Source organism: Hyaena hyaena, unplaced genomic scaffold, assembly GCF_003009895.1.
Source record: "Hyaena hyaena isolate Hyena2069 unplaced genomic scaffold, ASM300989v1 scaffold_180, whole genome shotgun sequence".
Classification (NCBI taxonomy): domain Eukaryota; kingdom Metazoa; phylum Chordata; class Mammalia; order Carnivora; family Hyaenidae; genus Hyaena; species Hyaena hyaena.
The window spans coordinates 328085-350638 of record NW_024080811.1 but is presented as its reverse complement, the minus strand read 5'-3'; the positions used below and the strand labels follow the sequence as shown (position 1 = coordinate 350638).

Genomic DNA, 22554 nt, shown 5'->3' with positions numbered 1-22554 from the left:
AGTAGTGACAGAGGGAAGAGGGGGCACTCTTAGGATGACTGCCTAGGGGCCCAGGATCGGGATTTCCCTGTAGTGGTATCAGCCTTCATGTTTTGATGCCATTGTCCATCCACTGAGGAGGTCAACTTGAGGAGCACTGGGTAGGGATTTGCCAAAAGTCTTGAGGGGGGTGCCTGGGTGGCTCAGTCGGGTAAGCGTCCGGCTTTGACTCAGGTCATCATCTCACGGTTCGTGGGTTCAAGCCCCGCGTTGGGCTCTGTGCTGACAGCTAGCTCAGAGCCTGGAGCCTGTTTCAGATTCTCTGCCTCCCTCTCTCTCTGACCCTCCCCTGCTCACACTGTCTCTCTCTCTCAGAAACAAATAAAACATTAAAAATTAAAAAAAAAAAGTCTTGAGGAAAGGACCTGAAGAATTTAATTAAAACAGCATCTCACTTTGGGGGTCATTTCCTTTCTGAGCTCCCTGCCAAGTCCCACAGTTGGAGTCAGCGGGTTTTAGCATGTTTCTCCAGCTAAGGGCTCAACGCCCACAGCAGGACAGAAAGACGGACTAATGCTAGCCAGGCTGAGCAAGACCCAGCTTGGTAATTTTCTTGGCACCCAGTCCTGGCAACACACAACTTGAATGAAAATACTAGCAGTAGAGCTCACATCACTTAACTCTGCGTAAGGCCCTGTGCCAAATGCTTTACGTGCAATGTTTTACTTAATCTTCAAAAACTGTGTGTGAAGTGGGTATTGTTATTAGCCCCATTTTACAGTTAAGAGGGCAGGGGCCTAAAGAAGTTGGTAATTTGCTTAAGGTCACCTGGGCGGTTAGTCACCTAAGTGTGACAACAGTCTTCGCTCTCCTGAATGTCAGTCCCCAGGAACGATGAGCGCGGTGACATAGCACGAGAGCCCATATCATCGAACACATACGGTAACCGCGGTGGCCCAGCCTGCACCCGTCCGGTGACCCGACACGCGTGATGCTCACGCGCGCAGTCTCCCTGGCTTCCTCTGGGAAGGCTGAGGCGGCCGAACCAGCCAAACTGTCGAGGACGACTCTATCCGAACTCGACTCATTTTGCCTGAGCGTCTGATCCAAACGTGGCGCGGACGGGACGAAGGGGGCGGAGCCGGCGGCCGGGAGAATTGCGGATTGGAGAGGAGGAGGGACAGAGGGCGGAGCCTTTGGGGGAAGCTGGAAGCCGCATCAACCATGTAAGTGGCTTTGCTTCCTGCCGCAACCGCCGGCGGCCCGAATACCCCCGTCGCTGCCCTCCGGAGCTGGCTTCTTGGACGGGGTGAAGCGGCGACCGGGGTGGAGGGTGGCCGGCGGGACCGGGGCGGGAGGCGCAGGTAAGAGAGGGGGCCTGGCGCGCGGCCGGCAAGCGCTGAGAGTGGGGAAGAAGGCCGGTTTGGGGAGCTCCGGGGCCAGAGCGGAGGGGAAGGCTAGAGTGAAGACGAGAGCTGAGCTTCACGACCGTGGCTGGAGGCCGGACTGTGGCCGAGGCTGGGCAAGGAAGGGCAGAGAACCTATACCCGCAGCAACCCGGCTCCGCGATGCCCCGGTTGCCCCGGTCTGGCCAGCGGGGAAGGGAGCCGGGTGCGGCTGTTCTTGAAGAGGTTTCCTTGGAAACGTCTCAAGTTCCCTTGCCCGTCTCTTGTCCCATGTCGCTCAGCTTGTTTCGGAGGTGCACGGTCCCGTTCCTCTTCCCTCTCTGATGGATCGGCTCCTAGTCTGTGTCAGAGGTGCATCCGTAGACTGAAAAAGAAAGTTCCTAAGCTACAGAAGACGACACCAATGGTCGGTTTTTCAAATATGAACATACCCCTTTAAATGTTTTCTTCTGCTATTTGAGTCCATCCCATTACTACCTGTGTTTCAAAGTCTCTTCAGGAGGAGGCTTGATTTCCCATTTATTTTACCTTTGCTTATAATGTTTCCAGCAAGAGGGTGAGGAAGTATGCGATGGATGTTTTTAGGGAGTTAAGATACGTCCAATAGAGGGGTTATTATTTTTAAGGTATTCAAGAAATGTGAGAAGTGCTAGAATTCTGTATAAAGCAAATTAAGTTTATCTGAGGTGTGTAGGTATATGTTAGATGATCATTTATTGATTCAGTGCATCCTCTTTTAAGACAAATACCACACTGACAATGGAGGTAGTGGCTTGCTGTATTGCACTCTCTTATTTTTAATTTATTTGAATCTCCTTTTCTGCCACTTCAAAACTCTCACTCTGTCAGGATCCAAAAATAACCTGTGGGTTGTTGTTGTTGTGTTTTGTTTTTTGTTTTATTGGGTTTGGGCTTTTGACAAAGATTGGGCAGGTTGTTCTGTGGAGCAAAACTATTTTCCCTTTTTCTTTTCCTGTGTGCGCCCATTTTCTGCTTCTGGGAAGAGTAATGTGGGTCACATTATGGTCTTCCTTTAGGGTTTCTGTTGGCACATTGGTCAAAAATTGAACAACAGAATCTTTGTTGACAACTCTAGTATTCAGCTAGCCTGCATTGGATATGTTTCGAGTATTTTTAAAACCTGTATTCAGAAATTATTCAGCTGATACTTGGGTTTTCTCATCTGCTGTACAATTTCGAAATTGGCTAATCTGGCTTATTTTCTACATTTAATACCTGATTAGCCTTCATATTGGCTTACTCAATGAGATAGTGTGTGGTGGGGCTGTATATATGGATAGCTTTCAAATAAGAGGCAAAGTGCTGGCATTTGAAAGGGCAGGTTAATAGTTCTAATTCCCTGTCACTTAGTGAGGAATCCTAGTTTTATGTCATAGACAGTAATTAAGCTGCCAGAGAATAAGAGGTGTAAGGCAGTTATTTCAAGATCCTGGTGTAATGATGAATTTTTTAAGGTTAGCTAAGTGATTGTGTTTATGTTTCAGAGATTGTACTTGCTGAGTGTTTTCTTGGTAATTTTTATCTTTACATCTCCAAAGTTTATTAAGTAGTTTTGCATATGGGTGACCCTCAGCAGTAATGCTAAAATTCTTCATGCTGATTGCTGACTCTGCCTCAGATGTTACTTATGTCAGAGTAGAATGTGGACTGTTTTCCCAGGCCTGAGGGGTGTTTGCAATCACATAATCCTTTCTCTTTAGTACTCTTTTTTCTTCCTTTTTTTCTCCCACTTTCCCCCTCTTTTTGAGTTGACACTAATTTATTTAGCAGCTTGCTTCTGATTCCTTTATGCTGAAATATGGATTGTAATTTTTTTTACATTTATTTATTTTTGAGAGACAGAGTGAGACAGAGTGTGAGCGGGGTTGGGGCAGAGAGAGAAGGAGACAACAGAATCCGAAGCAGGCTCCAGGCTCTGAGCGAGTGTTCAGCATAGAGCCTGACACGGGGCTTGAACCCACGAACTGTGAGATCATGACCTGAGCCGAAGTCGGATGCTTAACCGACTGAGCCACCCAGGCGCCCCGTCATGATAACTTAGAAGGATTGTTGACTATTCTCCCCAAAAGAAGGTGATATTAGAGAACTTCTCTCTCCCTCCCTCTCTTCCTTTCCGTCTGCCTCCCTCACTCTTCCCATCCTCTCCCTTCTCCCCCCACCTTCCTCTCTCTCTTCCATCTCTCTCCCTCCTCCTTTTCCTCAACACTCCTTCCTCTTTTCCTTTCTCCTTTACTCCTCCCCCACCCTCCCCGTCGCCATACCAATGAACATTTATTGCCAAATCATGTTCAAGTCCATGGTTTCATGTCTGCTTTAATTAATCAATTAAATTATTAATCAGGCATTTAGATAGGTTGGGATTGGAAGTCTGTGAAGAGCTACAATAATAATTTCAATCTAGAGAGGAATTCTGGGATAAAACTTGGGGCCTAATTACACTTCTACCACTGACTGAATAGCTGTGTGACCCTCAAGAAAGTAATTTAAGGTTCAGTGTGCATTGGTTGCCTCACAGGCAAAGTGTAAGAAGGCCAGCTCTGTGTGCTCTCCAGGAGTTTTATAAAATTAAAATGAGATGGTAAATACAATTTTGAAACTGAAAAGCATTTTATGGGAGTGTGTGATGTCCTCTTTGTAAAATGCAGAGTAGATGACAAAAATCAAAAGTCATCTATAGTACTTTAATGACTGTAGTTCTGTAAGGTTCATGGTTCTCATTAATTTGAAGGGTTAATATAGCAGAAAATAGATCAGTGTTTTTCTCTACCCTCCATCTGGTGATGTGCTTATGCTTATTACTTTGGTTGAATTACCATTTTTGTTATTTAAAAAAAAAAAGCCCTTTAAGATCTTCATTTTAATGTCTATATGAAGTTATGCTTAAAGGGAGAAAAACCAAGTTCATGTGCCTAGAAGGAGAGATGATAGGAACAGCGTGTTGATTTGAATAGTTCTTGAGGGGATGAGGCACAGCTCGAGGTCATCTTTGAGGCTATCTAGAAGTGTCATTAAGGGATGACTGTTTCATTTTCTTTTCTTGGAAATATTTATGTTTTATGTTTTTAAAAGAAAAAGGGAAATAAATTAAAATTTTTTGAGGAGTTAGTATGCTTGTGTAAAACCAGTTTCCCCCATAACTCGAAAAAGCTATGATCTCTTTTTCCAAAAAAAATCTTAAAATGGAAAAGATACAAATTATGTGAAAATGCTGTTACTTTTTCCCAGCTCACATTTGTACCTTACCTCCACTATTAATCATTTTATATTTTCTGTGGATTGAACGACAATGTGGAAAATTAGATTGACTGCGTAATCATAGTTTCAGTCGTGTGAGACCCTTATGATCTGGACTGCAGTGTTTTTAAGCCTTAATTTGCAATGTATGCTGAACTAGATTTATTTCCTCTTTGGTTTTGGAGATCTGAGTTTTCAGAGTCAGGTGTCCAGGTATTTAGGGATGCTGTTTGGAATCAAGTCTTGGGCTTCCTTCAGGACTCCTGTCTTTTGTTTTGTAGACTCATGAAATGGCCACAGATGATAAGACGTCCCCGACATTGGAGTCCGCTAATGATTTGCCTCGATCTCCTACTAGTCCTTCTCATCTCACACACTTTAAACCTTTGACTCCTGATCAGGACGAACCTCCTTTTAAATCAGCGTATAGTTCTTTTGTAAATCTCTTTCGATTTAACAAAGGTAAGTCTTGCTCTTAAGGATCAGAGAACCTGTAATTTTGATTTTCTGAAATTCTCTCGTTCAGCTTTTCATGCTGTGTCTTTGTAAGAATGTGAAAGATCAACAAGGAGATAGCTTTAATCATAGGTCGTTGGGGTTTGCCGCTTACGAGGACAAAGCTGGAATTTTCCCTGCCATCTTACTAGTTATTGGTAACTGAAGATCTGAATTGAAAAATAATGTTAAAAGGAGGTCCCTCTTTGAAGTTAGCCTTTGTTCCCCTTTCGTAATATGTTTCAGCTTTCCTAAGTTCACAGAATGGACTTTGTTCTCATAGGGGTTAATAGCCAAAAGATTTTAATTAAAGCCATAAAACTAGATCAGCACCTGGGAGGAAAGGTTCCTATTTTTCCAAAATTGAAACTGTCAGCATGCCTCTTGACTTAAACCTGTCAGATTGAGGTGTCAATGTAGTAATAGCAAATGTAAAGTTACTTTTTACTCACTTATTTAAGGAAATTTAACATCGATGCAGTACTTTTTTTTAATCAACAGTCCGAATTCCAAACAAATGCGTTGCCCTCAAAAGAAAACTTCCATTCCAGGATCAGGTCCAGCATCACATACCGCATGTAGTTTTCATCTGTCTTTCGTTTCCTGTTCTCTGTCTTTTGTGAGATGGACATTTTTGTAGAGAACAGCCAAATATTTCACAGAATGTCCCTTAATTGGGATCTTCTGTATTTTTATTTTTTCATTTTTGTTTTTTCAACTGACATATAGCTGACACCCAATGTTACACTAGTTTAAGGTGTCCAGCATAGTGATTGGACAAGTCTCTACATTATGCTGTGCTCCCCACAAACGCAGCTGCCATCTGTCACCATACAGCGTTATTGCAGTACCATTGACTGTATCTTTATCTCCATGACTTGTTCATTCTCTAACTGGAAGTGAAAAAGTACTTTCTAAGTGAATTCTTTTTAAGTAATATATCTTTTACCTGGAAGAAAACTTTTGAAAAATATGGCCTATGGGTGCCTGGGTGGCTCAGTCAGTTAATCATCTGACTCTTGACTTCGGCGTAGGTCATGATCTCACGGTTCAATAGTTGGAGCCCCGTGTTGGGCTCTGTGCTGACAGCACGGAGCTGGCTTGGGATTCTCACGCTCTCTGCTCCACTCCTGCTGGCATGTTCTTTCTCTCTCTGTTTCTCAAAATAAATAAGTAATTGTTTAAAAAAATATATATATATACGGTCTCTTTTCTCTGCTTTATATTTCGCTGTATTATTTGAAATGCATTAGAAAGTAATCCCTCTTGTAAGGAATTTGAGGGTTAATAGCTTAATTAGTTCTGGAGAAATTTTAGTAGTATTAACTGACTTTTTTTTTTTAAGGTTATTTATTATTTTGAGTGAGAGAGAGAGAGAGAGAGTGCAGGAGAGGGGCAGAGAGAGAAGGAGAGAGAGAATCCCAAGCAGCTCAGCGCTGCCAGCACACAGCCCTATGGGGGACTTGATCCCATGAACGGTGAGATCATGACCTGAGCTGAGATCAAGAGTCGAAACTGACTGAGCCAACCCAGGATCCCCAGTATTAACTGACTTTTATTAGTAGTCAATTTAAAGCTCTATGAAATCTCTTCCTGTTAGTCCATTTTTAAGGTAATGAATTTTTAGAAGAATTTTATTGTTTACTTTTAGATTTACAGAAAAATTGGGACGATCATACAGGATACAGGATTCTCATATACTCCCCCACCCAGTTTTCCCTATTAGTAACATCTTACAGTAGTATAGTGCACTTATTACAATTAATGAACCGCTATTGATACAGTGTTACAAACTAAAATATGTGTTTTATTCATTCTTCAGTTTCTATGTAAACTCCTTTTCCTGTTCTAGGATCTCATGTGGGATACCACATTATATTTAGTCATCATAAGACAATAATTTTATTTATTCAGCAGATGTTTATTGAGTACCTATTATCCAGGATCACGCTCTGTTAATAGTGCATGGGATCTATCCCATAAACAAAACAGATAAAAAATAAAATCTCTGCCTTCATGTGAAGCTTACTTTCTGTTTCCTTTAATATGCTCCAGGTATTTCTAATGAAAAGTAAAACAAACCGAAGATCACATGCCAAGGAAGAAATATTGGCCCGTAATTTTGCCATTTTCTTTGAATTTCTTTTTTTTTTTTTTTTTAACTCATTTTTAGTTATGCATGCATTACATATATACATTAGTTTTTGGGACAGTTTTATCTATTCCTTCTCTTTGCCGAACTCTGAGTCTTAGTTTTGCAAATAATGCCAAGCTTTCTTTTGCTACAGAGCGAGCAGAAGGGGGCCAGGGGGAGCAGCCCTCTCTAAGTGGCAGTTGGACCAGCCCTCAGCTCCCTTCAAGAACGCAGTCTGTGAGGTCACCTATACCTTATAAAAAACAGCTTCATGAGGAACTCCAGCGGCGATCTTCAGCGGTATTAGGTGAGACCGTGTTCTTCTGTCACTCCTCTCTGTGTGTTAGAGTTTTCCAGTCATCGTGTTTCCCAGGCTATTTCGTGACTTAACTTTTCTGCTGTTTGGAATAGTCAGGTGCTCTTCAGGATTTATGAAACTGTTACCTAGATAGTGAAAGAATTTGTTGATACCTAAAAAAAATTCTTAAGCATTTTGTTAAATTTTAAGTTCGGTCAAGCGCAGATCTCTTGACTATGTTTTTATTAATGACTTGCTTGGGTTTCAGAAGAGAACAGTTTGCAGCATCCCCAGGAGAACACAGGTTAGTTTCAACTTTGTGAATTACTTCTGCATCTGTTCCTGGGATGGCTAGTGTGACGTGGTATGCATGCCTCTGGCTGCGGAACTCTCTCAGCGCCATGTGGGCTGCCCCTTGCTCTTGTCCTTCTGTCCTTGTTGGGATGCAGGCTGTCATTGTGGCTGGATACGCTGAGCTCTTGCTTGTCTGTTCTGTGTCCTGGTCCACTGTAGTCACCTCCTTCATTTTCACGCTTTTCTGATGAGTGTAGGCTGGGCATCGGTGTCTGAATGAGAGAAGACAAAGTCAGTTGTTCTGTGTTTTATTTCTGTTAGATTATTAAACTCAGCACAGTGGCTTGGCCAGCTCAAGGTGATAGGAGAAAGGCAGAGAGAGGTGACATAACAGAGGAGGAGGGGGTAGCACTGGAAGTCCAGTGTCCCTGAACACCAGATCCTGTCTTGTCTGGCCAGTCTTCCCCAGGAGATCCTTGAGTGAAAAATAGGCAGGCACAGGTAATGGTGGTTGATGAGAGAGATCTAGCTGGTTGAGACTCGGTTCGCAACCTCCTGAGGACGGAAGCGGGCGGGCTGTGTCAGCGCTGCAAGACTCCCGGGGCAGTGAGCCTCAGCCTGGGTTACCTCAGCCATTTGGAAGGAAGAATCAGAAGGTGGGAAGTGGGGGAGAGAGAAAGGAGCTCTTCTTCTACTGAGAATGGATGGAAGGAAGAGGCCATCCCCACTTTAGTCTTGAAGCTCAGTAAGCTCCTTTGCTTTTGAACTTGACCTCTGGCAACACTGCTGTTTTTGTGGAGGGGTCTGACTAAATTCTATGCTGAATTAAGCATAGAATTTCTTTATTTGTCAAATTGAGGAGTTGGACTAGAATCTCATCTTTTAAGGGTTACAAACTGACACCCGACCACACCTTGCCGTAGTGTTTTGATAAACTTGAATTTAAATATCACAAGGTGGAGCTTGTAAAGTCTAGTTTGCTGCAATCCCCACGACTCCTTACTTTCTTTTATCAAGTCTGTTTGATTCTTTGGTTCTACCTTAGTTGCTAGAGGCATTTAAGGTTCAGAAGCCTGAGACTGTTTGACCAATCAAGTTCATTTTTTTTTTTAATGTTTAGTTTTGAGAGAGGGAGAGAGAGTGCACGTGCGTGCATGCACTTATGTGCATGAGTGGGGGAGGGGCAGAGAGAGGGCCAGAGAATCTGAAGCAGGGCTCTGCACTGACAGCAGAGAACCGCACGTGGGGCTTGAACTCAACGAACCAAGAGATCATGACGTGAGCCAAAGTCGGATGCCTCACCCACTGAGCCACCCAGGTGCTCCTCAAGTTCCTTTTTGTTTCTTTTTTTTTTTAATTTTTAAAAATGTTTTTATTTATTTTGAGAGAGAGAGAGAGAGACAGACAGTGTGAGCAGGGGAGGGTCAGAGAGAGAGGGAGACACAGAATCCAAAGACAGGCCCCAGGCTCTGAGCTGTCAGCACAGAGCTCTACATGGGGCTCGAACCCACGAACTGTGAGATCATGACCTGAGCCGAAGCCGGACACTCAACCGACTGAGCCACCCAGGTGCCCCTCAAGTTCCTTTTTCTAATAAAAGGCTGTAATTCCACAGTTTACTAGCTCTGTGACTTTAGAAAAGTCATTTAATTATGTAATGTCCATTTTACAAGAGAAACAACTAAGGTTATTTAGGGCAGAGTGCTAGACCAGATTTCCTCCCGGAGATCTGTGATTCTCTTGGTTCCAGGAACGGTCTTGCTCTTCCTTTTCCAGTGAATGATGCAGTTAGTACTCTGTTCTACTCCTGTGCTGCTAGAAGGGACTGCACTATTACTTGTTGTCCCTGCCTGGGAGCACAGCTGTTGGAATTCTAACAGCTTCATCTGCCTCTTTTTTCAACTCAAATTATGGAGAGTTGCTTTATATTATATTGTGATATTTAAAAATTCAGACATTCTAATACTTGCACATTTTATTTTAGTCTCAACACCTCAGAATTACCTGCTGAAATTAGGGTATTACTGTTTGTAGAAAGAAAGTTTTCTAACAGGTGCAGTTTCAGTCCTCAATTCTGTGATTCAGTTGCCTTGGGAAGTTGTCAGTTTAGAGGCCAACCTCTCATTTCTTGGTAATCCTTTCTGTCCCACTCAACCCAAACAAAGAACCCTTAAGGCAGATCTAGCAAATAAGTGAGTTTGAGAAGATTTAAGGTGGTGTGTTTTCTCTCCTGTGATCTGCTGTAGGTTAACGAGTTTAAACCAACAGAGATGTTCAGTCTTTCTGTCAAGCCACCCTTTCAACCTTAGGTTTTGTAACTGGCAGAGCCGGGAATAGGCGGGAGCTTCAGTGGTAATCTTGCTCTAAAGTAAAGAAATAACTGACAGCTTTGGTGGGCACACCCATTTTGGCCGCAGAACTGAATTTGGGTTTGTTTTGCCGTTGATGGGACTGGCTTCAGTATTGCTATTTAAGTGTAAGCGCTCCCTTCGCTCCCTTCCAGTTCGGAGGTGCAGGGCTGAGGAGGTGGTGGGGAAGGGTGGGGTTGGAGTTCCAGCACTTCTTTGGAATTTTTAATTCTCTGAGACTTAGTGAAGGGACTTTGTGGGTAGATTACCACCCTGGATGTTCTGAGCCCCCACAGAGTCTCTAGGGGCCGGGTTATTAAAGTCTGATCGTCAGCTCAGTGAGGCTTTAGGTACTTTGCATGTAGACTGAACCGGACTGTTGCTTACTGTTTGACTCTAGAGGCTGAGCTAGGTTAACTCACGGGGATTGCCTTTTCTCCTGCTCAATTTCTAGCGGGTATTGATTATGACTTGGGACCAAAGAGCCCAGTAAATCATTAATGAATTTGGGGGCCATTTAAGCAGTGCATCTGGCTGAGGCCTCAAAGCTATCAGTGGTCTGAGACAGTGCTTGTCTTAGGCAGCGGTTTCTGGCCTGTGAAGCAGTGTTTTACATGGTAATAAGAAACACTTCCCACAGCCTCTTCCCTTTATAAAGACTAGTTTTTTTTTTTTTTTTTTTTTAATGTTTATTTTTGAGAGAGATAGAGACACAGAATCCGAAGCAGGCTCTAGGCTCTAGGCTGTCAGCAGCCTGACATGGGGCTCAAACTCACTAACTTTGAGACCAAAGTCTGACGCCTAACCGACTGAGCCACCTAGTTTTAACTCTCAATCCATATCGCTGGCTGGGAGGACATGAATTTATGTTAATAGTAAAAGGCATTGTACATCACATATATACCTTCATATATGCCCTGTTTTTGCATAGATAGTAAGGACTAATAACAAGGTTGGTGGTGGTGTTTTTTTTTGTTTGTTTGTTTTTTGTGGTAAATCTGACTCAGACACAAGAAGGAAAGCAGAGCCTGCCTTTGGAGGTCATGACCCTCGTACAGCTGTTCAGCTTCGAAGCCTCAGCACAGTATTAAAACGCCTCAAGGAAATCATGGAAGGGAAAAGCCAGGTAAAGTACTTGAGGAGATGACTTATCAAATACCTCTACGGGCCTCATGTATACTCACTAAAAATGGCATAATGCTGCTTGAAAGAATGTTCAGTTAGTACTTCCTTCGGCTATGAATATGTACTTTTGCATATAAATTCTTAATTTTACAATTTTTTTTCTCCTTTATGTTTAGTGCTTTTTGTTTTAAGGTAGTGCTTTTCTGTTTAAGAGGTATTTATTTAGCCCATGGTCAGTGAATAGTCCTCCATAGTTTCTTCATTATTCATGTGAAGTTTTGGGATCAAGCTTTATTTTTTTTCTCATGGATGTCTAGATGGACCCAGAACCAATTTTGTTTTGGAAAGGCTGTTCTTCACTGATTGTATTATAAATCTTGTTGTGAGTCTACATACATGTGTGGGTGACCCAGGGCTGTCTTTTCTGTTCTATAGCTCCGTTTTCTCCTATCCTTAAACTGATTTTCTGTCTAAAATTATTGTAGTTTCAGAATACATTTTGATGACTGGTAATGTAAGTTCTTCAACTTGGTCTTGTTTAAGATTGCCTTGGTCATTTTGGCCATTTCCATTCCCACATGAATTCTCAAAATAGTTTGTCAATTTCTGCAAAAGAAACCTTGTAGGGTATTGACTAGCATTATATTTGTCATTGCATCTTTTCACATTTTCAATTTCACATATATTTCTTGTTGTAGGACAGCGACCTGAAGCAGTATTGGATGCCAGATAGCCAATGTAAAGAGTGCTATGACTGTAGTGAGAAATTTACGACCTTTAGGCGCAGACACCATTGCCGCCTGTGTGGGCAGATTTTTTGCAGTCGTTGCTGTAATCAAGAAATCCCTGGAAAATTTATGGGCTATACAGGTAAATGCATTTTATTGAAAGTTTTACAGTTTTCAAAGTTCATAACTATAAGCACTTAAAATACAGGACCAATGTGAAGCCAGTTTTTATTTGGGACTTCATGTGTGAGACATGGGGGACACAAGTGAGGGAGATGCAGCTTTGTTGTAAAGGGCTGTACGTAGTCGAATGATAAAGTAGATGGACATGCTCATAAATAACTAGGGTAAAAGGTAGTGCAGAGAACCACAGGAGTGTTAATATTTATTAAACAAGGTGGTTAGGGAAGATCACTAATGTATATTACTATGAGAGTTTTCATTTTGCAAAATGCAGATCTTCCCTGAGTTATATATATGACACTGTGTTGTAGACAATTGCATCTTATTCATGTTTTCTCATAAATTTTAGCAATATGGGAATTTTAAATTATTTTCTGAAGCAGAAAAAAATAATGATATGTGGATTTATACAGTGATTTGGGAGTAGAAGGTGGGCAGAAGTTCCCAAAAAGAGAAACACTCTTAGCATCTCTCAAATTATTTTTGTTAACATGCCGGTCTTCCTCTTACCCTTACTCATATTTTTTTCCCCCTCACTGGACTGCTGCAGAGTTCAGAATTCAGTTATCTTTCATCCAGGATTATGCCTGTAGCCTTTAAAAGATTTTTTTTTTTTTTACCTTTAGTTTTTTGCTTTGTCTAATTCCTTTTCCACACTCTGGTCATCCTTTGTTAAATGCTAATTTGATCATGTCAGGTTATTCCTCTGCCTAAAACCTTTCAGAATGACCATTTCCCTTAAGATAAAATCCCGTCTTGTTAATATGGTCGGTATGTCAGTTTCCCAGGGCTGCCATAACAAAATACTACAAACTGAGGAGCTTACAACAACAGAAATTTATTTTCTCACAGTTCTGGAGGCCAGAACTACCTAGTGGCTCTTACTCCGTGAGTCAGAGAACTAACGTAGAGATTCTGTCATTTGCTGAGTATGTTTGTTCCAATTAGGTATTTTAGAACTGAGAAATAACCACAGAATAACCCACTATAAGAGGGAGAATAACCACTGAACCCACGATAAGAGGGATTTGAGCTAAAATTCTATTGATCCGCTGACCTCTGTAAGCCCCTACTCTGACTGGCAGAGTACAATAAAATTTTGGGTCTCTTGGAATCATTGTCACCTCAGAGCCAAAGTCCAGTAACTCCCCCAAAGTTTGACTGTTACTTTTTTCTCAGTGCACAGTACCCTGGTAAAAGGCTGTAGGCCCCTTTGGGGAAGGCCGCATATGTTTTTGGTGGTGGAGCAGGGTTCTTCTTCAAGGGGACCCAGGTTTCCTGCTTCATTCATGGAATTCCAGGTCTATAAATGACTCAAGTCTGAGAATTGAGGGGCCATGACTTTTTAATTCAAGTTAGACTATTGTCCACTTGATCTAGAGTTCTTCTACGAATCAAGTAAGAATTTAGTGGACTGCCCATTGAATTCACTTCTAGGAACACCGTGGTCAATGCCATAGGTCATTACAAGTCAGACTATTCTGATTGCTGCTTTGACTCTACAGTCTATTATAGTATCCATGCCCACCTTGTCATTGGCAATTGAGTGCCAACACTTGGCCCCCACCCCCCTGGGATCTAATGGGTTCCATTGCATCCAGGTTTTCCAATTCAGTGGCAGCAGTTTTACCACTGCAATTTCTGACCCACAGAGAAGAGCAACCACAGAGCTCTGCAGAGATGCTGGCCCCCCCCCCCCTCACAAATTTATTTCTCATGGTCATGAAAGGCATATGCTCCAGATCCTCCTGGGTGAGTGAGCAGGTCTTACTTGGCAAATCCTCTCTAAACATTATCATCTTCCTATTTCTTTGGATCCCTTCCTTCATCATATACCAGGGGAGTTGTGGCCTTTCAGCTTCCTTTAGTATAGGCCACTTTTGGTCCATGTTTCAGCCAGCCAACCAATCAACCAGACTGTTAGAGTCTCCCCCCCCCTTTTTTTTTTTTTCCCCTCTAGCTATGATATTCAATCCAGAATCTTTGCTTAGTGGGCTCGTATCAAAATCAGCTCGGTCCTAGTAGATGTTCTTTCCACTATTCTGTATCTTTGATACCTGTTCCCACACCTGTTCCCTGGGTTTTGGTCTCTGTAAGTTAGAAAAATCATATAGTTCTTTCAGAATGTAGTGCACCTTCTCATGGGTCACACTATGCCTTACATTTTAGGGCTTGTGGGGACTTGAGTCTTGTTATAACTCTAGAAGCAAAGTGGATAGTGGGAATGGGTCCTGAGGAGAGCAAGCAGTGTCTGGTAAGGTAGCAAACTCAGTCCATTTTGGATTTCTCAGGCAAAGCAGGGTTAATCTCTGACAGAGTGTAAAGGCTAAGAAAGGAGACTTCTGAAAGAAGAATTTTGGGGTTTAGTGTCCGCAGCGTCCTCAGGATCTTTCTGTATATCCCCATTCTACCTTACAGGATTCCATTCCTTCCTAATCAGTGCCCTTATTTTAATAGCAGTCATACTACAAGATTAATAATTTGGTGTGTGTTGTAATTTAGCCACTTGCAGGATGAAACTCTTAGTTTGATTTTCAACTCTGTTGCTATAGGAGGTAATGATTTCTTTCAGGGAAGACATAGGAACTTCCAGGTAATTTGTACGGTTCTTGACCTGGAAATTTGAATTCTTGAGATGATCCTTCTTCCTTACCCATCTCCCCACTTTGTCTAGTACAGTTAAGAGCAACCAGCCTGTCTCATTATACCTGCTGATTTGACAAAAGTCTTCTAAGATAGGAGGCCTACCCACTTTATAGAGGGTAATCTTCTTAATGTCAACAGATTGTGTCTGTTAATCATATCTAAAAAAACCCTTAACAGCAACAGCTAGACTACTCTTTGACCAAACAACTCTCCAAGTTGACACATAAAATTAACCCATTGCAAATGAGATAATACATGCTGGACGCAATTGTATGTTGTAGTTGTGAATAAACGTAAAGTACCTAGAAGAATGAATGGCACATGGGAAGGGATGAATGCATATCAAGCAGTTATTGGTGGTAGTAGCAGTAATATGTCTGTATCTGTCATGTAACTTTTTCATTGTATGTGTGTCTTTCACCTCAGTGGACTGAGTTCTTTGGCGGCAGAGCTGTGTCTCATCCATCTTGGTATCCCATCATATACCGCAGGCATGTGTTCATGGGCACTTGCTGATAAAGATTCTTTAGGCAATGAAAACTTTCATGTTCAGGCTTGGCTGTGTTGGTCTGATCATTTTTATTCTGATAGCTGACTGGTTAAGGGAACTCTCCTTAGAGTAAGAAACAAACCAGCCCTTGTTGTGGGAACTTAAAGACCTTTCTGCAAGGATGTGATTTCACTTCCTTACTGCATTTCTACTTTGGTCAGCTGATGGTGGTATGTCCTCACACTCTCATTTATCCCAGACTGGAGGTCACTTTTTTGAGTCCTGATTGCAGTGGATATATTTTTCTTTAGTTTTAATACAATAAGTGGTATTTAATTTTGCTTAAAATATATGCATAACTTAACAAAACTAAGCATTACATAGTTGTAGTCTTGAAAAAAATATAAATACCATTTATTAATGTTTATTTTTGAGAGAGAGAGAGAGAGAGCGAGCGAGCACACTCACGTGCAGGGGAGGGGACAGGGAGGGGAGACACAGAATTTGAAGCAGGCTCCAGGCTCCGAGCTGTCAGCACAGAGCCTGATGCGGGGCTCAAACTCACAAACCATGAGATCATGACCTGAGCTGAAGTCGGCCGCTTAATGGACTGAACCACCCAGGCGCCTCTAAAATGCCATTCATTATACTTGGTAGTAATTATGGTAAAAACAGTATAATTGCTTTTAAGAAAATTTTTTTTCACTTTAGTTTTCCACTTCAGTTTCCTATAAAAAAAAATTAGGTAGAATTGTTCAATAACATGTTATTTGTGAAGTTTAGTTATCTGACTTTTTCTTAGTACACTAAACTGTTACAGAATCATATGAATAATTGTTACAGAAAAATAGGGTAGAAATGAAAACTTAAAATTATTTGGGCAGGGCTGTGTTCTAAAAAAACTTACAGTGTATGAGAGTACTAAATAACCTTGTTATTTGTCCTCTGAAGAATATTTCATTTCCATCCTACATTCTCTATAAGAATTTCTGTAATAGTTTCCCCTATGTATTCCATACTGCTTGTAAGCCCATTTTCTATGTTTGTTTTTAAAATGGTGCCCTCTTGTGGAGGCCACTCTTAGGACTTCACAATGGAGACCATTGTAACGTTTTCCTCCTTTCTTGCCCAGGGAAAATCTGTTGTTTCCATTTGTATTGGTTTATTTACTCTATTTGAAAAATTTTTTTCCTTGAACCTACTGCCCCTTACTTCGCTTTTAGAATCTTGGAAAATAACTTTTATTTTTATTTTTTTGAAAAATACTCTTTTATTTTATTTTATTTTATTTATTTTTTTGTACCATCTTTTTATTTTATTTTATTTTATTTTATTTCTTTTTACAAATAGTTTATTGTCAAATTAGTTTCCACATAACACTCAGTGCTCATCCCCACAAGTGTCCTCCTCCATGCCCATCCCCCCCCCCACATCCGTCAGTCCTCAGTTTTTGTCAGCATTCAAGAGTCTCTCATGGTTTGCCTCTCTCCCTTTCCCCCACCATTTCCGCCCTTCTTCTCCCCCTTGTTCCTCCGTCAAGTTCCTCCTAATCCTCCTATACGTGCAAACATATGATATTTGTCCTTCTCTGCCTGACTTATTTCGCTCAGCATAACACCCTCAAGGTCCATCCATGTTGCTACACATGGCCAGATTTCATTGTTTCTCATTGCCATGTAGTATTCCATGGTATAGATAAACCACATCTTCTTGATCCATTCATCTGTTGATGGACACTTAGGCTCTTTCCATGTTTTAGCTATTGTGGAGAGTGCTGCTATGAACATTGGGGTACATGTGCTCCTATGCCTCAGCATTTCTGTATCCCTTGGGTAAATTCCTAGCAGTGCTATTGCTGGGTCATAGGGGAGTTCTATTGTTAGTTTCCTGAGGAACCTCCACACTGTTTTCCAGAGGGGCTGTACCAGTTTACATTCCCACCAACAGTGTAGGAGGGTGCCCGTTTCTCCACATCCTCGCCAGCATCTAGAGTTCTCTGATTTGCTCATTTTAGCCACTCTGACTGGCGTGAGGTGGTATCTCAGTGTGGTTTTGATTTGTATTTCCCTGATGAGGAGGGATGCTGAGCATCGTTTAAAACCTCTTTTTTGATAGTCTTTACTTGAAGGTGTTTTCCTGTCACTTGTAACTGTTAACCCAAGAATTTAATGTCTTCTGTTAAGTACCTGTTGTTGTTATCTTTTAAGTTAATTTTCTTGTTTTGTTTTCCCTCGTAGGGGACCTCCGAGCTTGCACATACTGTAGAAAAATAGCCTTAAGTTATGCTCATTCCACAGACAGTAATTCCATTGGGGAAGACTTGAATGCTCTTTCAGATTCAGCTTCTTCTGTGTCTGTACTTGATCCAAGTGAACCTCGAACGCCTGTTGGAAGTAGAAAAGCCAGCCGCAACATATTTTTAGAGGATGATTTTGCCTGGCAAAGGTACCATCACTTAACTATAATTTTATTTATATTTGAGAGCTACAGATGGTCTTGTGACCTATGAGTGCCTTCAGTTAATATTTATCTTCTTTGAATTGTTTCCTACAAATTCCTACACCTTTTTCTTTGGCTTTCTTCAGAAGGATCATGGAATGTTTATGGATAGTGATGATACTGCCTAATTAGAACGTAAGCTCTGCCAGAGGAGAGACTTTATATCATTCTTGCTCACTCTTCTATCTGCTGGCACTGAGAATAGTGTATGGCGTATATATGATCTTGCTAATATTTCTTGAATAGGCAACAGAAGTTATTGGGATTAATAATTTCTTTTTTTTTTTTTTTAGGTTTGTTTATTTATTTTGAGAGGGGGAGAGAGAGAGAGACTCCCAAGTAGGCTCTGCATTGTCCCGAACTGTGAGATCATGACCTGAGCTGAGATCAGAAATCAGATGCTTAATCAACCACCCAGACAGATGTGCCCCGAGATTAATTTCTAATGTAGCTTTCTTAGAGAAAGAGAATGCTCTTAAGATTTTTATTCATAATATTTGTAAATTAAATTAGATTTTCTTCTTCCCTTAAGAACATTTCATGTTTTTCCATGAATCCTAGATTCATTAGTTTCTGATTTTTTTTGTTAGCTAAGTCATATTCTTATGTATAACGCTAAACCTGGCCATGTCAAGTAGCTTAGAGTTTTAATTAGGTTCTTTCTTATTTATAAGTTATTTTATCAGTCATCCCTCAAAGGTAATATATAACCAAAGAAGTTAAACAGAAGTCAAGAATGACTACGTTATAGCTACATTCTACATGTGTGAATCTCAGGGACTTAATGTGTAGTAGAAAAGAAGGGCCCGGATTTAACAGTGATTATTTATGAAGTTCAGGAATATACAAAACCACACTGTCTAGGTATCCAAACGAGGTAAACTTAAAGAAAAGGAAGAGAATGATAAATACAAAATTTAAAACCATAGTTTCTTTGAGAGCCCAGAGGGATTGGGTAGGGGAAATATAAGCATTTCAGAGTCAGTGCTAATGGTGCGTTGTTATTTGTGGCATCATGATTCTTTATACGTTACATGTATTTTATAAATTTTAAAGATTGATTCTACATTTAATAGAAAAAGTATAGGAAATAAAAGGTATAAAATAAATTAAAAAGTATAGGAATTCTCAGCTCTTGATTACTTTAGCTAGTAATGCCTTTTAGTTGTACCTGGCCCTATTGTGTGAGCCCAGAATTGGCAAGTATTATCTAGTAAGCTAGATTTTGAAAGCTTCCTGAGAGATGTAGGATTGATGTCAAAGGTAGAATAATTTTAGTTCTGTGCTAATTGTTTGAAGTTCATTCTCTTTTAGTTTTCGTATCTCTGAGATAGGCATTACTTTCTCCTTTTGACAGATGTAGAAGCTGAGGGTCAGAGAGATTGAGTGATGGACCCAAGGTCATACAGCTAGTCAGATGGAGAGCCTGCAATTGGACCTAGGTTTGTCCAGTTCTGCAGTGCTATTCCAGCGGGTTATGGTGACTGAATTCAAAATACTTGAATTCAGGATTTCCTCCCAAAGTCACTTCAGTTTTGTGTATATGATGGATGAAGGAGTGCTGGAAGTGCCTATCCAACCAATGTATTATTTTAAGGGCGTACTATATGCTTAATAAACTACCAATCTTTTGGCATTTGATGTACTTAATGTAAAAAACAGTTTCTATCTTAATTAAAAGAAGAAAAGAAAACTGACTCATAATCTCATCATTGCAGAGGAAAACAATCAGCTTTTATTCAAAACTTTATTTTTGAGAGAAAAGGAGACAGCGTGAGTGGGGGAGGGGCAGTGAGAGAGAGAGAGAGAGAGAGAGAGAGAGAGAGAGAGACGGACAGACAGACAGACAGAATCCAAAGCAGGCCCAGGCTCTGAGCTGTCAGCACAGAGTCTGACGCGGGGCTCAATGCATGGACCACAAGATCATGACCTGAGCCGAAGTGGGACGCCCAACCTATTGAGCCACCCAGGCATCACACAATTAGCTTTTAAATGTTAAAGCATTGGGGCGCCTGGGTGGCTTAGTCGGTTAAGCGTCCGACTTTCGCTTAGATCATGATCTTGCGGTTCGTGGGTTCGAGCCCCGCGTCGGGCTCTGTGCTGACTGCCAGTTCAGAGCCTGGAGCCTATTTCAGAGTCTGTATCTCCCTCTCTCTCTGACCCTCCCCTGCTCACGCTGTCTCTCTCTCTCCTAGAAATAAATAAAAATATTAAAAAAAAAAAATAAACGTTAAAGCACTTCATTGAAGTTGGATTTGCTTGTTACTGTCCCAAATCCTCTCCATATTTTTCTACTTTCTTGATAGTTTGATTCATCCAGACTCCTCAAATACTCCTCTTTCAACAAGGCTTGTATCTGTTCAAGAAGATGCTGGGAAATCTCCTGCTCGAAATAGGTAAGCTGCCAAATGAAAGCTCTGTATTGTGTGTTTGAATTTTTCGTTCTTTCACAGTCATGAGAACAAACAGATGAAAACGGGTGAGATCGATTGTAATACTTTCTTAGCTCTAAAAGCTGAATTAAACTGTTGTTTTCCCTTTTGCTAGTTAGCTCTGGCTTGCATTCTCTTCAGTGTCTCTTCTCTAGTATTCCCGCTGGCTTCAGATCTTGGAATCCACAGCATCCTCTTCCTTCTAGCTTAGCAGATGGCCTTATTTTCTATTATATAGTGAAGAGAGGAGAGAACAGATGGACACTTCCTTAACTCTTACAACCACTTACCAACTTGATTACATTTAGAGCTCTTTTTTTTTTTTTCTACCTCTTGACCAAGCTAATTCTCCATTTGTATTCTGGATCCCATCCCTGCTCATTGTTTATTAATTATCCTATTGATGTTTGTACATCAATAGTCAGTTTGCTGACTTCTTACTGTTAGCATTTAAACAAACTCAGGTCACCTTTTAAAAACAAACAAAAATTTCTCCTTTATGGTTCATCTCTAGTACCTATATTCTTAATTGTTTCTTTTCTTCTTAGCCCAAGTCCTTAAATAGTTGCCGTAGTCATTCTATACCTGCACACTTCCTCCTCATTTTTCATCTTACTAGATCTTATTAATGTTCACACCTCTTCACTGAAAATGCTTTCTTTTTTACAAGGGTAAGTGTTGACTAAGTAGTTATAAACCTGGAGAACTAGACATCTGAATGACCATGGTTTAATGTACTTTTAATTTGTTCTTTCAACAAGTATCATTAATTACCTACAAACTAGGTATGTGCAATACAGCAGAGAGTCAAACAGACAAGAACTGAAAGCACAAAAAAGCAGTAAGGCATAGGGGTAGAGATTGGGATATTAAATAGTGAGGTCAGGGAAGACCTCACTGAGAAGGTGACATTTGAGCAAAAACCTGAGGATGTGAGGGAATGAGCCATGTCCACATTTTGTAGAAGAATGTACCGTGAAAACCGGAAACAGCAAATTCCCAGAAGGAGCACACCTGGCAAAGAGTAACAAAAGGCCCTGTGTACCCGGAGTAGAGTGTCTCTGCCGTGAAGCGTAAGGACTTTGTCATTTACTCTGGGTGAAATGTGAAGCTACTGGAGAGTTTGAGGTTTTAAAAAACTGAGGAAAAAAATCTTTTTTAATGTTTGTTTGTTTTTGAGAGAGGGAGAGAGAGAGCATAGCGGGGGAAGGGTAGACAGAGGAGACAGAGGATCTGAAGCTCAATCCATGAATTACGAGAGCTTGACCTGAGCCAAAGCTGGGAGGCTTAACCGCCTGAGCCACCCAGGTGCACCACCCCTTAAGTTATTTTAAAAGTGTCTTTATCTTTGTCCTGGGGAGAGCAGTTTTTCAGTTGACACCGGTTTTGAACGGCAGCCTTGTTATTAGCTGAGTTCCCTTAGATAAATCACTTAATCTCTGGTTCTTGATTTCTTGATCTGCAGAATGGATTTAGTAGTACCTACTTCATAGTGTGTCGTGCAGATTAAATGAGTTACATAGTGCCTGACTTCTTGTAGATGCTCCTTCCTTTCTATCCTTTACATAGAAGCTAAAAATTTTGTTTCAATTTTTCTGAGTAGAAGCTAGCTAAATTTCTAGCTATAGTTTTTTAATAAATAAAAGCTTGCTTGATGCTATTGATATTCTACTTACAAGTCACTTTCCCAAGAGACAAAATGAAGTATATTATGTAAATAATAATATAATAAGAGGAAACAGATTTTCACTCATTTTTTAATTGATCAAATTCAAAATATAATTGAAGATAACAATGCAGGTCTACTAATAAGAAAGGAATTATTTTTGGGGGATAACATTTGCTTAGTGGGGTTCATAGTAATTTCTCTTATCAGAACATTATAGATGTTCATCTAAGAATACTCTTAGTTTATCAGCTATACAAAAACTATTTGGCCTGTAGGCCATAGTTTCCTATCTCTGATCTGCAAGATTATTTCTGCATTTAGTCTGTGATTCTTTTATATGTCAGCTAAAAATCAAAAAGCAAACAAAACAAAAAACCCACTCACGAATTTTCATCATTTTAACTAGAATTTGTATTTGTTTCCTTTGAAATATTACTAATATATGAACTACATTTGCCATTGCTCTCCTGTAATCTTTCTATAGTGACTTTCCTTTGAACTTACTCTGAAATAGTTTTAAACTAACATAGAAGTTGGAGACACAGTAGGGAGAATTTTTAGATAACTTGTCTC

At 40.8% G+C, this 22554-nt stretch overlaps 1 protein-coding gene across 11 annotated transcripts in view; it reads left to right on the top strand.

Moving 5' to 3' along the window:
• The first annotated feature begins 1179 nt into the window (after window positions 1–1179).
• The window catches only part of PIKFYVE (phosphoinositide kinase, FYVE-type zinc finger containing), an 80572-nt gene continuing 59197 nt past the window's right edge, over window positions 1180–22554 (top strand). For 8 of the 11 annotated variants that reach the window (XM_039240615.1, XM_039240614.1, XM_039240616.1 and 5 more), the window contains exons 1-8: window positions 1228–1343; window positions 4922–5102; window positions 7424–7576; window positions 7836–7871; window positions 11217–11335; window positions 12033–12204; window positions 17619–17826; window positions 20187–20276. In XM_039240615.1, coding sequence (XP_039096546.1) covers window positions 4931–5102; window positions 7424–7576; window positions 7836–7871; window positions 11217–11335; window positions 12033–12204; window positions 17619–17826; window positions 20187–20276 — 950 coding nt within the window. In that variant the 5' untranslated portion in view covers window positions 1228–1343; window positions 4922–4930. Of the gene's footprint in view, window positions 1206–1227; window positions 1344–4921; window positions 5103–7423; window positions 7577–7835; window positions 7872–11216; window positions 11336–12032; window positions 12205–17618; window positions 17827–20186; window positions 20277–22554 lie in introns of those variants that run through there. The other 3 variants (XM_039240618.1, XM_039240617.1, XM_039240612.1) reach the window with 2 other exon arrangements.